The 13,621-nt window shown below is 42.0% G+C and overlaps 1 protein-coding gene across 1 annotated transcript in view; it reads left to right on the plus strand.

Annotated features, from left to right (window-relative positions):
- Positions 1-13,009, plus strand: part of LOC130298176 (uncharacterized) — a 69,824-nt gene extending 56,815 nt beyond the window's left edge. The window contains exons 8-11 of the mRNA XM_056551087.1: positions 1,494-1,607; positions 6,799-7,042; positions 7,126-7,788; positions 10,700-13,009. Coding sequence (XP_056407062.1) covers positions 1,494-1,607; positions 6,799-7,042; positions 7,126-7,788; positions 10,700-12,045 — 2,367 coding nt within the window. The 3' untranslated portion in view covers positions 12,046-13,009. The remainder of the gene's footprint in view (positions 1-1,493; positions 1,608-6,798; positions 7,043-7,125; positions 7,789-10,699) is intronic.
- The last annotated feature ends 612 nt before the right edge of the window (positions 13,010-13,621 follow it).

Consider the following 13,621-nt stretch of genomic DNA (forward strand, 5'->3'; position numbering starts at 1 on the left):
GAAGTTTACTGTGGTTCAATGGACCGCAGACCCAGGCAACTGCAACTACCGGTGCCTGGAACGCAAAGTGACAAATCTTCCGGTCCCCATGAACCGCAAGAAAGGAGCAATAGGAGTTAGAAAATAACCGCAATTGATCAAGATGCTAACCTAGATTGACACCAAAACATGTCACATCACATCGGGTTACGATCTATTGACCTGGCAAAACAATTCCAAATAATATGGAAAGATAATAAATAAGAATAGATATAAACCAAGTACAGTAGGGACAAGGGAGCCTACCTAAAAAAACACATGGAAAATTATAAGTAGTTTGTCTGTTCGAGTACCACTGGGACCCAATGATATAGATGGCATACAAATGATAAAGTAGGGATAGAAGGAGGGGGGGAGGGGGGGAGGGGGAAAGAGGGAGGAGACCAAACTGAACAATCCCATGACCTCTTAGGGTATCCGCCGAGACTTTAAATGTATGATGCAAATGAAATTGCGTCATTAAGTCCAAAAGGGACATAAGTCCGCAACTGGTAAATCCATTTAGTCTCTATTTGAAGAAGTTTTTTGTCTAGATCTCCACCCCTACTATCTAGTTGAACCGTAGTAACACTCTGGAAAGTTAGATTACAAGGAGAGTCTGGGTGGAAAAGATGCATGTGATTAGATAGGGTTTTATCCCTTTTATTTCTTATGTCCCCTATATGTTCAAGAATACGTCGTCTAAATTGTCTACTAGTTTTTCCGACGTATCCCTTGGGACAGGTGCAGGAGGCTAAGTAAATGACACCCATTGTTTTGCAATTCGCATAATTGCGATTAATGTAGACATGATCATCAGTATAACGTTTAAAGGTTTTTGATACTTTAATGTAGTCACAGGCTTTACATCCCCCACATCTAAATGTGCCCTTGATTTTTTGGTTAAGCCACGTGGATTGTTTCGGAGTGGAGAGGTGACTATGTACTAGGAGGTCCTGTAGATTTTGAGACCTTCTATAGGTCACTATTGCTCTATCTTCAATTAGTTGTCCTACCAGTGGGTCACTTTTTAAGATGGGCCAGTGACAATTGATAATTGATCTGATATCTGACGCTGCCGCATCAAAGGTGGCAATTATGCGTGGAGCAGTCGTCTCATCAGGAATCCTGTCTTTTGATTTGAGAAGACTGTTTCTGTCCTTTGTACATGCATTTTGGTATGCTTGTTTTAAAACTCTGTCGGGATATCCTCTTTGTCTGAAACGTGACCTAAGGTCACTGGCCTCTAATTTAAAGGCATTATCTGAAGAGCAATTTCGTCGAATACGATGGTATTGCCCTTTAGGTATACCCTTTTTTAAGGGGACTGGATGATGACTTTCCCACCTAAGTAGATTGTTGCCTGCAGTAGGTTTTCTGTATACTTTAGTGTGAATGGTGCCGTCTTTACTACGTTCCAATGTAACATCTAAAAAATTTAGAGAATTGTTGTTAATCTCATATGTGAACCTTAGGCCAATATTGTTCACATTGATATCTTTAATAAAGTCATGAAAAGACTCAGATGTTCCAGACCAAATGATCGCTATATCGTCAATATAGCGTGCCCAGAGTATGATGGAATTATGGTACATTGAGTAGTGATCATTGAAGATAACCGTTTCCTCCCACCAACCCAGGAGCATGTTTGCATATGTGGGGGCCACTGGGGACCCCATAGCCGTGCCCCTGAGTTGGTGGTATATTTTACGGTTGAACAGAAAGAAGTTATGTGTCAAGATGAATGATAGTAATGTCATGATTAGATTGTTATGGGGTGTCAGAAGTACACTTCTGCTTTTCAGGTAAAACTCGACTGCCTCCAAGCCTGACTTGTGAGGAATGGAACTATAGAGTGCTTCCACGTCGATCGTGCACAGCCAGTGATTTTGTTCCAGGGTGATGCCCTCCAATTTTAATAATAGATCAGTTGTGTCTCTGGTGTATGACGGTAGACTCAGGACAAATGGTCTAAGTATTTTGTCCAAATAAATGCTTATGTTTTGGGTCAGATTGTCCACACCCGAGACAATTGGGCGACATTTAAGAGGTGATAGCCCTTTGTGTACCTTGGGTAATCCATAAAAAGTGGATGTCCGTGGGTGGAGAGGAAGTAAAAAGGAAAACTCATTCTCATCAATTAATTTAGCGGATTTTGCCTCCAAAAGGATGTTTATGAGTTCTTTATGATATTTTATAGTGGGATTGGAGTCTAGAATTCGATAGGTAGTGTTGTCGTTCAATACCTGCAAACACATTTGAACATATTGGTCCTGATTCATAATCACCAAATTCCCTCCTTTATCAGAAGGTTTGATAATTATATCAGTGTTGCTTTTGAGTGACTCGAGCGCGGCCGACTCCGATCTTGATAGATTATAACTAGGTATTTGAAAATTAGTCATATCCTTCTGTTATTACATAGATAAGAATGAGGTCATGTGACATCACTCCCAGAATCCCTCACCTCTCCAGTCATATCCATCTGTTATTATATAGATAAGAATGAGGTCATGTGACATCACTCCCAGAATCCCTCACCTCTCCAGTCATATCCATCTGTTATTACATAGATAAGAATGAGGTCATGTGACATCACTGTCAGAATCCCTCACCTCTCCAGTCATATCCATCTGTTATTACATAGATAAGAATGAGGTCATGTGACATCACTCCCAGAATCCCTCACCTCTCCAGTCATATCCATCTGTTATTACATAGATAAGAATGTGGTCATGTGACATCACTCCCAGCATCACTCACCTCTCCAGTCATATCCATCTGTTATTACATTGATAAGAATGAGGTCATGTGACATCACTCCCAGAATCCCTCACCTCTCCAGTCATATCCATCTGTTATTACATAGATAAGAATGAGGTCATGTGACATCACTCCCAGAATCCCTCACCTCTCCAGTCATATCGATCTGTTATTACATAGATAAGAATGAGGTCATGTGACATCACTCCCAGAATCCCTCACCTCTCCAGTCATATCCATCTGTTATTACATAGATAAGAATTAGGTCATGTGACATCACTCCCAGAATCCCTCACCTCTCCAGTAAGCCGGAAGAGTATCTGTAGGGTGAGGTTTATGATCCTGTCGGCCATCTTGTTCCTGTCTCTCTCCATGGTTGATGGGTCATCCAGGAGAATTCTCTTATATAGAAGATATCAGCAGAGGATCCTGGATTGGAGAAACCTGAAGGGAAGAAGAGGAGACGATGATAAACCGCACCAGATTCTATGGAGAAATAAAATCCATTTCCTGGAGATAATCTGGGGAAACATCTGAGGAGACATTATAGGAGTTTTCAGATTTCTCTATAAAACAAAATCCATTGTCCGAGGGCTGTAAAATAAGAGACTAGAGCGCACTCCCCTCTCCCGTCCAGTGGTGGCGCTCTGGTCCTCCAGGTCTTCTGAGGTCGCTCTCCCTGCTCTGCTGAAGACGTTGTGAATCCATTTCTCCTAATCTCTGAGGCTGCGGTGTATTCAGAACGTCTTCATCAGAGCAGGGAGAAGAATAGAGGGATTCAATATGACATTGTCCAATGAAGAATAGTGAAATGTGTCCACTAGGGGGCACAATATACATCACAATTACATCAGGATTTTATGTGAATTGTGATATGTCCCCCCGGAAGAACCTGCTATTACCTGCAGCAGAGGCCGAGCATCATATACCGTTACACACGCAGGGTCTGGGCCACCACCGGAGTCAGTGTTTCCCAAGCAGGGTGCCTCCAGCTGTTACAGCATTTAGCTGTCAGGGCATGCTGGGAGTTGTAGTTTTACAACAGCTGGAGGCACACTGGTTTGGAAACACTGTCTTAAGTAATAATAGGGGCGCGGGAGAAACTTAAAAAACCTGATGCTTACATAGTCCTGTATGGAAGAAGTGGCTGATCATGGAATCTAAAGGGTTAATGGTGATGAGCGTCATTAGTGGTGAGTCCTGGCTGCTTATAGCTCCTGAGCTCACCTCAAAGTCCCATATGGGGCACAGAATGTAAATATACATCGTGTCCTTAAGGGTTAATAATAAACATCCCCAATAATCCTGATCTGATGGTGACCGCACACACATACCTGTATCTGTAGAGGAGCCGTGTGCTTACAGGACCTGAGATGATGTCACCGTCATGTGATCAGTCACATGGAGGAGGAGGAGGAGTCACATGATCAGGGGCTGCTGCTCTGAGAGATCTTCACACACAACAGCAGTGACTGCCCCACCAGGACCTGCTCTGTATCTGCTACATGCTGAAGGTGTAGGATCTGTGATGATGTCACAATCATGTGACCAGTACATTTGGGGGGGAAGTTTAGCAGTTTAGATGTGACTGTGGCTGAAGGACCTGTGGGTAGGATCATGTGACAGGAGTGGGCGGAGCTCAGCAGTGCAGGATAGAAGAGATTGTGATTGAAGGACCTGTGACAATGGTCATGTGACAGCAGAGTCCTGCATACACTGAGCAGATGAGCCTAGAGCAGCAGCCCCTGATCATGTGACTCCTCCATGTGACTGATCACATGACGGTGACATCATCGCAGGTCCTGTAAGCACACGGCTCCTGTACAGTCTGCAGGTGGAGGTATGTGTGTGGTCACATGTGGAGGCTGTCTGATGGTTTTTGTTCTATTAACCCCTTCAGGACCCGGTAGGTTTGAGTTTTAACCCCTTAAGGACACAGCGATTTCTCATTTTTGTGTTATTTTATTTTTTCCTCCTCGCCTTCTAATAGCCATAATGATTGCAATTTCCTCTTTATAAACCCATCTGAGGCTTCTTGTTCTTGTTGTTTTTTTCACCACAGATTTGTACTTTGTAATGACATCACTCATTTTACTGCAAAATCTACAACAAGGGCCAAAATAATATTATTTGTGGGGTGAAAAAGAAAATAAAAGCAATTAAAAAAATTTGGGGTCTTCTGTTTCTACGCAGTGCACATTACGGTAATAATTCTCTTTATTCTGTAGGTCCAAACGATTACAATGATAAATGATTTATATAGGTTTTATTTTAACACTTTTAAAATATAAAAAAAGTTCTAACTTTTTGTACAATAATGAGTCTGTATCAGATTGTCCTACCTTGTCCCCTATAACTCTCTTATTATTCCGTATACAGGGATGTATGAAAGTCAATTTTTGCGCCGTGATCTGTAATTTTTATCGGAAACACTTTAGTTTTGATGAGACTCTTTGATCGCTTTTTAAGAATTTTTTTCTGGACCATGAAGTTGTATTTTTTTTACGTTTACGTCATTGACCGTGCGGTTACACATATGTTTAGATTTATTTTTATTTACATTATTTCATTTAAGAGAAATAAAATGGTAAATGGGGAAGATTCAATAGTTTATTAGGGGAGCGGCTTATTCACATTAAGTTAATGTTCTTTTTACCTTATTCCCAGTTTTGTAGTCCCTGTAGTAGACTATTACATGGAATCTATAGATTACATACACTGATCAATGCTGTGATGCTGAGGCTACCTGCAGGATTGGAGCGTCGTTCAGACAGCGTGGAGCGAGGTTAGGGACCTCCACACGCTCTCTCAGCTGACCAGGACCCCGCTATTTCACTGTGGGTGTCCTTATCAGCTCCACTGAGCTACCGGAAATAGATTTTTGGCATTGGTGATGTCCGGCATTAGCAATGAGTCCCAGATGCTGATAGCAGGTAGGTCCCAGGGGCTATGAATCGTGCTGAACTCCTGACTGTGCTTCATAGACTGGCAGCGGCCTACCTCCCCTCCAAATCTTATCACTTTAATGACAGGAGTCCCTGCTCTGAAAGGGGTTTCCTGCACAAGAGCAGAAGATATGTCAGATTGGATGCGTCTCCTGTTCCGGAGCGGGGCCCATGGCTATACATTATATACATCCTGTCCAGTCAGCCATGAAGGAGTTAAATGGTGGTGATGCATTGCCACTTAACATTTCTGGGGCCACACACTATACAGATAGCTGCTTATTGTCCCTTCTACTCGCTGGGATAACATCAACCAGTCTAGCTAGGGTTAAAGGGAACCAATCATCAGATTTTACCCTATATAACGCTCTGCAAAGCGTTATATAGGGTAAAATCTTTATTTTCACCATTCCCGGGGGATGCTCCTGCCCCCAGGGATGGTGAAGATATGAAGTTATAAACTAGTCACCGCCACCGCCGTAAGTAGTCACTTGGGCAGGGAGGTCTTCTCCCCTACTCCCGTTCTTCCGCCGGCAGCGACGCCCCCTCCGCTTGATTGACAGGCCGCGTCATCGTTCCGCTCACTGAACAGACGGAGCTGAGTGATGACGCGGCCCGTCAATCAAGCGGAGGGGGCGTCGCTCCCGGCCGAAGAACGGGAGTAGGTCAGAAGAGCTCCCCACCCAAGTGACTACTTACGGCGGCGGCGGTGACTAGTTTATAACTTCATATCTTCACCATCCCTGGGGACAGGAGCATCCCCCGGGAATGGCGAAAATAAAGATTTTACCCTATATAACGCTTTGCCAAGCATTATATAGGGTAAAATCTGATGATTGGTTCCCTTTAAGTGGCACACAGCACTGCCAATTCTACCCTTAGGGGCCAGACAGTAAGCAGCCATCTATATAGTCCCGGGGGAGGGGAGCAGTGATACTATGAAATATCACTTAACTCCTTACACTCCATGGGACGGGCACTTTGGGTATAATGACCTGAACTGACAGCTGGATCATCAGACTTGCGGTCAGTTCTGTTCATGTGACCATAATATAGAGGATCTGCCCCGACAAGTATTCACCTCATCATCCGAGAGCAAGAAGATAAATCATGTGCAGGAATATCCCCTCAAATGTCTCCATATAACATCCTGGAATTGTATAGAATTAAATGTTTATTCACAATACAGGTTCCTATAAGGTGTCAGGACGTGGCGGTCTATTTCTCCATGGAGGAGTGGGAGTATGTAGAAGGACACAAGGATCAGTACAAGGATCAGGTCATGATGGAGGATCAGCAGCCCCTCACATCACCAGGTAATAGACATGACTATATACACACGTCCTCTCATTATTTGTATGTAAAGAATGAATTCAGTCTCTGTATGTGTTCCCTACAGTCAGATCCAGTAAGAGAACAGCACCAGAGAGGTGTCCCCGTCCTCTTGATGAACAGAATATGGAGGATAATACTACAGGGAAAGATCTGATCTATATTAATGCTACAGACATAAAGGAAGAAGAAGAGACAGATGTGAGCAGTGATGAGCAGTATAAGGAGGACATTTCTACAGAGCATGATCTCATCTATATTAATGCTACAGACATAAAGGAAGAAGAAGAGACAGATGTGAGCGGTGATGAGCAGCATAAGGAGGATATTACTGCAGGGAAATATCTGATCGATATTTATACTACAGGCATAAAGGAAGAACAAGAGACAGATATGAGCGGTGATGAGCAGTATAAGGAGGACATTCCTACAGGGAAAGATATGATCTATATTAATGCTACAGACATAAAGGAAGAAGAAGAGACTGATGTGAGCGGTAATGAGCAGTATAAGGAGGACATTCCTGCAGGGAAAGATCTGATCTATATTAATGCTACAGACATAAAGGAAGAAGAAAAACCAGATGTGAGCGGTGATGAGCATTATAAAGAGGACATTCTGACAGGAAAAGATCTGGATAATATTAATGCTACTGATATGAAGGAAGAAGAGACAGATGTGAGCAGTGATGAGCAGTATAAGGAGGACATTCCTACAAGTAACCACCCAGGTGAGTAGTAACAACTTAATATAGAGACTGTAGTAATTGTGTAGAATTCTTTAATCTCTCTGTCCTGTCTCTTCCTGTATATTCTTCTATTCACCCAAAATGTAAACTAATGTGATACTACAGCTGGAATATGGACAAGAAATATCCCTGTGTGTACGAGGCCATAACACCCGCTCCTATAGACTTGCACTGAGGGGGCACGGTGTGACATCATGACCCCCACAGCCCACACCCAGCGTTTGGAACTAAATGTTCTGACCACTGGGGCAGTGGAGTACCCCTTTAATCTCCCTGTCCGTTCTCCCTCTGCGGCAGAGCAGCTCATGTCCATGTAACAGGGGACGAGAACTGTGGCCAAGAATTCAATAGTGTATTGTAGCAGCAGAAGTGTGCTGGGATAAGGAAGCGCTGGTGGACACGTTCTCTCGTGGACTCTCCGATATTATACAAGAGGAGATTGTGGTCAGAGATCTCAAAGAGCTTTTGTCTTTCACCTTCTTAATAGACACTAGGTTCCGAGAGAGAGAGAGAGAGAGAGAGAGACCACCATTTTGGGACCCCTTGAGGAGGCCTTCTGTCAGATTGTCACCTCGCCTTTCATGCCCCCCTCACCTCCCATGCAAAATGGCATTGTTTCATTTTTTTATTTTGTCCCACAAATATTTTTTTTCTTGTTTTCGCCATAGATTTTTGGGTAAAATGATTGATGTCAAGGACAGCAATTATTTTATAACATAATCTGCGGCGAAACAAAAAAAATTGTTTGTGGGGTGAAATAAAATAAAAAATCGCCAATTTGCCACTTTTTAGGGCTTCCGTTTTTACGCAGTGCACTTTTCGGTAAAAATAACACCTTATCTTTATTCTGTAGGTCCAGACGGTTACAAGGATACCCAAAGTATATAGGTTTTATTTTATTTTACTACTTTAAAAAACTTTTCAAACTTTTTTATTAGGGGAGGGGCTTATTCACATTTATTAATTTAACATCTTTTTTTTACACTTTTTTTTAGCCCCCATAGGGGACTATTACCTGCAATCTTCTGATTGTATATACTGATCAGTGCTATGCCATAACATTGATCATTGTTATCAGTGCTCTGCTGCTTCAGTCTTGGAGTAATAGAACACTGATCAGATGGCGAGGAGGCAGGTAAGGGCCCTCCCACCGTCCTCTCAGCTGATCGGGACATCAGGATTTTGTGGTGATAAAGGAATAAAAGGGATGAATAATTGCACCACATCATGACCACCACCATTACCACCATATAGTGACGGGATAATACTGCCATACTGATACTGAATAATACCCCTGTACACAGACTAATATCCCCCCATACAGTGCCCCCGGCTCTACACAGGCGCTGTAGACCATATAAGTGATTACAGTGCAGTTACATGTAGTGAATCACAGGGGGCGTCTTCCTGAAGTCGTTCTCTTTCCTCTTTGTCCCCACAGAATCTGCCGGAGAAACAAGTTAGGCACCGCACGTTTCCAGCACGTTTCCCAATTCTTTCCTCAGTGCCCTAAATAGTGTAGATAATGTCAGTATGAAGGCAGATAATGGCGGTAGGTAGATAGCGTTGGTAGGTAGATGGTGTAGGTAGGTACTGGTGGTAAGTAGATAGATCAAAAACAAAAGAATACATAATGTGCGGCTTCCATTCTTATGCAGAGCACTTTTCGGTACAAATGACGTCATCTATATTGTGTCCAAACAATGACATCGATACCCAATATATATAGGTTTTGTGTTATTGGATTATATTATTATTGGATTATAACTTTTTGTAATTTTTCTGTAATATTTCTGCCCCCCCCCCCAAAACACTTTATTTTCCTGTATGAGGGATCGTTTTTATTTGCGCCGTGATTTGTAGTTTTTGTATAGATTGTTCTTTTGTTTTGCTTTTTATACTTTTTTTTCTCTATTTTTTACATTTGCGCCATTCACTGTGCGGTTTAATTAACAACATTATATTATAATAGTTCGGATATTTACACCAAATATGTTAATTTATTTTTGTTTACATTATTTTATTCCAAAAAGGGGGGAGGGGTGTAATCAGACTTTTATTAGGGGAGGGGCTATTTCACATTTGTTTCTATTTTTTTTTTAAATATTTTATTTATTACTTTTTATGCTATAAATTAGTGATCCGAAACCTAAGGCTCTCTGCCTGTTGTAAAACTACAACTCCCAGCATGTTACACTATATAGTAGTATAGGTCCTGGTACAACATGCTGGGAGTTGTAGTTTCGGGTCGGCTGCAAAGCCAGAGGCTGTGTCAAGGAATGCTGGGAGCTGAAGTTTTTAACTACATCACCCAGCATGCTCTGATACGGCCTATGGCTCTGCAGCTGACACAACCCAGAACTACTCCCAGCATGTTTCACCTTATACTAGTATAGTAAAAGTAATGGTGCAACATGCTGGTAGTCGCAGTTTTGGGTCTGCTGCAGAGGTATAGGCTGTATGAGGGCATGCTGGGTGTTGTAGTTGGTAACTGCCACTCCCACCATTCTTTGAATCCCAGCAATCGTGATGTCAGACATCACCGCCCCCGCCCAAATCCCCCCCCCCCGCAGCTTGCCCCCTCCAATAGACTTACATTGATGGGGTGTGACTGTGACATCACTACACCTGCAGCCCAAGCCCAGCGTTCATAACAAAATGATTTGAACACTGGAGCAGTGGAGTGCCCCTTTAAGGGGTTACAAAGTAGTAAAGCGTAACAAAAACTATGCAAACTGAGTATTGTGATCGTATTCACCTGAGAAATAATTGTACCGCACAGTGAATGAAGGAAAAAATGTTATGGCAAAATAAGAGTTTTGGCTCTTAGAGGAAAGCTTAAATTTCCTGAGTTGTTAAGGGGTTAAAATACAATCTGTGTTATTCTCTGCAGATTCTTGTAGCAGGAGATCAGAGGAGAATCTTATATCTTCAGATTATAAAGCAGATGATGATATCACACAAGATACATATGAAGAACATTCCATTATCCCAGATACACCCTCAGCCCTTCACAGCCAAGATCTGTCATCTCATCCTTATATACAGGTCCTGTCTTCTCAGTCATCACAGGATGTTCAGCAAAATAAAGGTCACAGAAGGGATGTTGGACATCAACGAGCTCATACAGGAAAGAAAACATATTCATGCTCAGAATGTGGGAAATGTTTTACTTTTAAATCAAGTCTTGTTACACATCAAAGAACTCACACAGGAGAGAAGCCATTTTCATGTTCAGAATGTGGGAAATGTTTTCCTGCGAAAACAAATCTTGTTCAACATCAAAGAACTCACACAGGGGAGAAGCTATTTTCATGTTCAGAATGTGAGAAATGTTTTACTAATAAATCATATCTTGTTGTACATCAAAGAACTCACACAGGGGAGAAACCATTTTCATGCTCAGAATGTGGAAAATGTTTTACTCAGCAATCGCATCTTGCTGTACATCAAAGAACTCACACAGGGGTGAAACCATTTTCATGTTCAGAATGTAGAAAGTGTTTTACTGACAAATCAAATCTTGTTCAACATCAAAAAACTCACACAGGGGAGAAGCTTTTTCCGTGTTCACAAATTACTGAGAAATCAAGTCTTGTTTATCATCAAAAAACTCACATAGGAGAGAAGCTATTTTCATGTTCAGAATGTGGAAAATGTTTTACTGAGAAATCAAGTCTTGTTACACATGAAAGAACTCACACAGGAGAGAAGCCATTTTCATGTTCAGAATGTGGAAAATGTTTTACTAAAAAATCATATCGTGTTGAACATCAGAGAACTCACACAGGGGAGAAGCCATTTTCATGTTCAGAATGTGGAAAATGCTTTACTTGTAAATCAAATCTTGTTAGACATCAGATAACTCACACTGGAGAGAGGTCATTTCCATGTTCAGAATGTGGAAAATGTTATTCTATGAAATCAAGTCTTGTTAATCATCAAAGAACTCACACAGGTGAGAAGCCATTTTTATGTTCAGCATGTGGAAAATGTTTCACTGGGAGATCAAGTCTTGTTTATCATCAAAAAACTCACACAGGAGAGAAGCCATTTTTATGTACAGAATGTGGAAAATGTTTTACTGACAAATCAGGTCTTGTTCATCATCAAAAAACTCACACAGGGGTGAAGCCATTTCTGTGTTTAGAATGTGGAAAATATTTTATTCAGAAATCAGATCTTGTTAAACATGAAAGAACTCACACAGGGGAGAAGCCAATTCCGAGCAATAATTGATGCAGATATCACATCTATATATTCACCATGTACATAGGATATCTGACATTTATATGTATCATATACTGCAGGGGTCTCAAACTGGCGGCCCTCCAGATGTTGCAAAACTTCAACTCCCAGCATGCCTGTGAGGGGAGTCAGCTTGTTATACATTTTTATATAACCTTTTATAATAATCCTTTATATGATTATACGCCATTTTGTATATCATCAGCCATGTTGTCTATAGTCCACCATCTTGTCTATGTTCCTTCATTATGAACTGAGTGTGAACTTTACCAGAATTATAACCAGGAAACTTGTAAACAAGAACCACAACTGCTGAGCGTACAGAAAACTCCAAGGCTTTGGATAGGGGATAAGATGTGTAATCCCCGGAGGACCCCTTTAAATAATACAATACACTAATTCATACTATAGAAGAAAGGATGTCCAGCGCAGATTCTTGCAGAACGGAGCTTTTATTTGCAGACTTTCACCTCGGTGCACAGACAATGTAGACACACATGACGGGTTTCTGTCCTACATCTGGACCTTAGTCATACAAGTTATATAATTACCTGTCAGCCATTTATAGAGGACGTGAGACATCAGCTCCTCCTTAATGGGGCGCTTCTTAGATGTCCCATCTTCTCCATCCCCCATCATACAGGTGGATCGTACCACCTCTACATGACCAGGGGTGATATCTGACTATAGGAACATATTCAATGTATCTATCACAACCACATATAATGTGAAATATAAAGAACATATCCAATCACCTATATAGAAAATACGTATCATAAATACACAGTATATAAAACCAATGGCTGTCATTGTGGGAATAGGCCGGGCATTATATAAAGAACTTTTTCTGTAATATGGAAATATATATAAAAATGATTGTAGCATCACAGAATAAAGATATGGTGTGAGAGCATGATGGGAGGAAGTGAGAGCTAGCTCCTCCTCCTGATCCTGAATCCTCGGGGCTGAGATCTAGTTTAAAGGGGTACTCCGGTGAAAACCTTTTCTCTTATAAATCAACTGGTGGCAGAAAGTTAAACATATTTGTAAATTATTTTTCCTTTTTCTTTTTCCTTTTGTTTTTATATTTGTAAATTACTTCTATTAAAAAATCTTAATCCTTCCAGTTAGGGATCGACCGATATCGGTTTTTTAGGGCCGATACCGATAATCGGTGCAGGTTAGGACCGATAGCCGATAACTTATACCGATATTCCGGTGTAAGTTATCGGCTATTTATCCCCCCGCGACACCGCTGCAGAACATTGATTTAAAGCAGACGCTCTAACTCAATGCACTGCAGTGGCTTTTGCGGTGCCATAGGCCGCCGCCACCACCCGCTTCTCTCCCCCTGTCTGTCAGGGTGGTCCGGGCCATCCTTCCTTCCTTCCTGTAGTGTCCGGCGGCATTCCGGGTGGAGGGTGAACCGGTCCGGGCTGTCCTTCTCCGGGGGTCATCTTCTCCACTCCGGGCAGGCTCCGGCATAGTAACGCAGCATAGACGCCGCTGTGCAGTGACGCCCGTGCGCAGCGACGCACCTGACGTCACGGCGTAGCGGCGTCTATGC

The sequence above is a fragment of the Hyla sarda genome (genome assembly GCF_029499605.1).
Source record: "Hyla sarda isolate aHylSar1 chromosome 1 unlocalized genomic scaffold, aHylSar1.hap1 SUPER_1_unloc_3, whole genome shotgun sequence".
NCBI lineage: Eukaryota > Metazoa > Chordata > Amphibia > Anura > Hylidae > Hyla > Hyla sarda.